This window comes from Arachis ipaensis, chromosome B05 (genome assembly GCF_000816755.2).
Source record: "Arachis ipaensis cultivar K30076 chromosome B05, Araip1.1, whole genome shotgun sequence".
Taxonomy (NCBI): Eukaryota; Viridiplantae; Streptophyta; class Magnoliopsida; order Fabales; family Fabaceae; genus Arachis; species Arachis ipaensis.
In genome coordinates this window covers 10,192,595-10,193,773 of record NC_029789.2, presented here as the reverse complement: position 1 = coordinate 10,193,773, position 1,179 = coordinate 10,192,595, and the positions used below count along the sequence as shown (strand labels likewise).

Here is a 1,179-nt window from a genome sequence, read left to right as displayed (position 1 = left end):
TAATTTTTATTGTGATAAGTATAGATAAAGTTAAAGAGTATGATTTAATATTTATAATTTAAGTCTAAATAAATGGTGAGATTAATCTTAAGTTGTATTTGGTGAAAATAGTATATTGACAAAAAATACAAAATATTTGTACTATGAATTTATTTACTATAATTTATCAAGCTAATCAAAATATAGTTTCAAATATTATTACTAACGTTTTAACAGCACGTTGTTGGCCACTTTTTGTTTTATTTTTTAGATATTAGTATAATTTATGATGTTAAAATATTAAAATTAAATTATAAGTTAAACTTAGAGACATCAAAATAGATCAAGATGCATAAATTATTGAAAGTATATAAACGCACTATATATATAGCTTAGTTTGTGTTGGAGAGAGAATAATATAGCGAAATCTAAATATATTAAAACAACAAAGGGTTGAGAAAGAGTGAGAGAATTGAAGTGATGCTTACCATAACCAAATATGATGGACACCATGGAAGCAACCACAGCACAAGCCAAAGCATATTTGTTGAACTGGCCTTCGTCTCCACCACCACCCCGCTCCATCTTAAATTCTTAATTATCAGAGATCAGATCTCTCTGCCTGGGCTATCTACTTTTCCAATAATTGCAATTATGTATATGATATGATCTTTGAGGATCGGCAAGCCAGCTGCATATATCACCACCCTTAATCCTCACACGTTTATATAGATATAAAGTAGAAGAGAACGAACAAGAAGATCAGAAGAAAAAGATTGCAGTGAGCAGTGAAAAGCTCATGTATGGTGGGTCCCAAATTTATAGAGATAGTCATGGATGATGTTACATTATTTATACTAATGTAATTACACGAGATACGAATTATGGGTTAAAAGAACAGAAAAAACAGAAAAAAGGAAAACTTGAAATTCATCCACATTAGGTGAATTAGTGTAGAGAGAAAGTGGAAAGATTGGGATAGGATTCCGTCAATATCGACGTCATTGTAACTGTCATCATATTCGTGGCTCTGCCACACTCCAATTTACCTTTCAAACCGTTTCCCTAATATGTGGAAAACTTTTAATATATACCTAATAAATAAGTAAAAATAAATGCCTAATTGTCAAAAAAAAAAAACATGCCTAATAAGTAGTTACTAGATGATAATATTTTGGATTATTGCTGTTGGATAAGGTT

The 1,179-nt window shown here is 29.9% G+C and overlaps 1 protein-coding gene across 1 annotated transcript in view; it reads right to left on the bottom strand.

The window, feature by feature from the left end:
- Positions 1 to 831, bottom strand: part of LOC107641685 (probable polyol transporter 3) — a 2,984-nt gene extending 2,153 nt beyond the window's left edge. Inside the window, exon 1 of the mRNA XM_016345158.2 lies at positions 468 to 831. Within this exon, the coding sequence (XP_016200644.1) occupies positions 468 to 564 (97 nt within the window). The 5' untranslated portion in view covers positions 565 to 831. The remainder of the gene's footprint in view (positions 1 to 467) is intronic.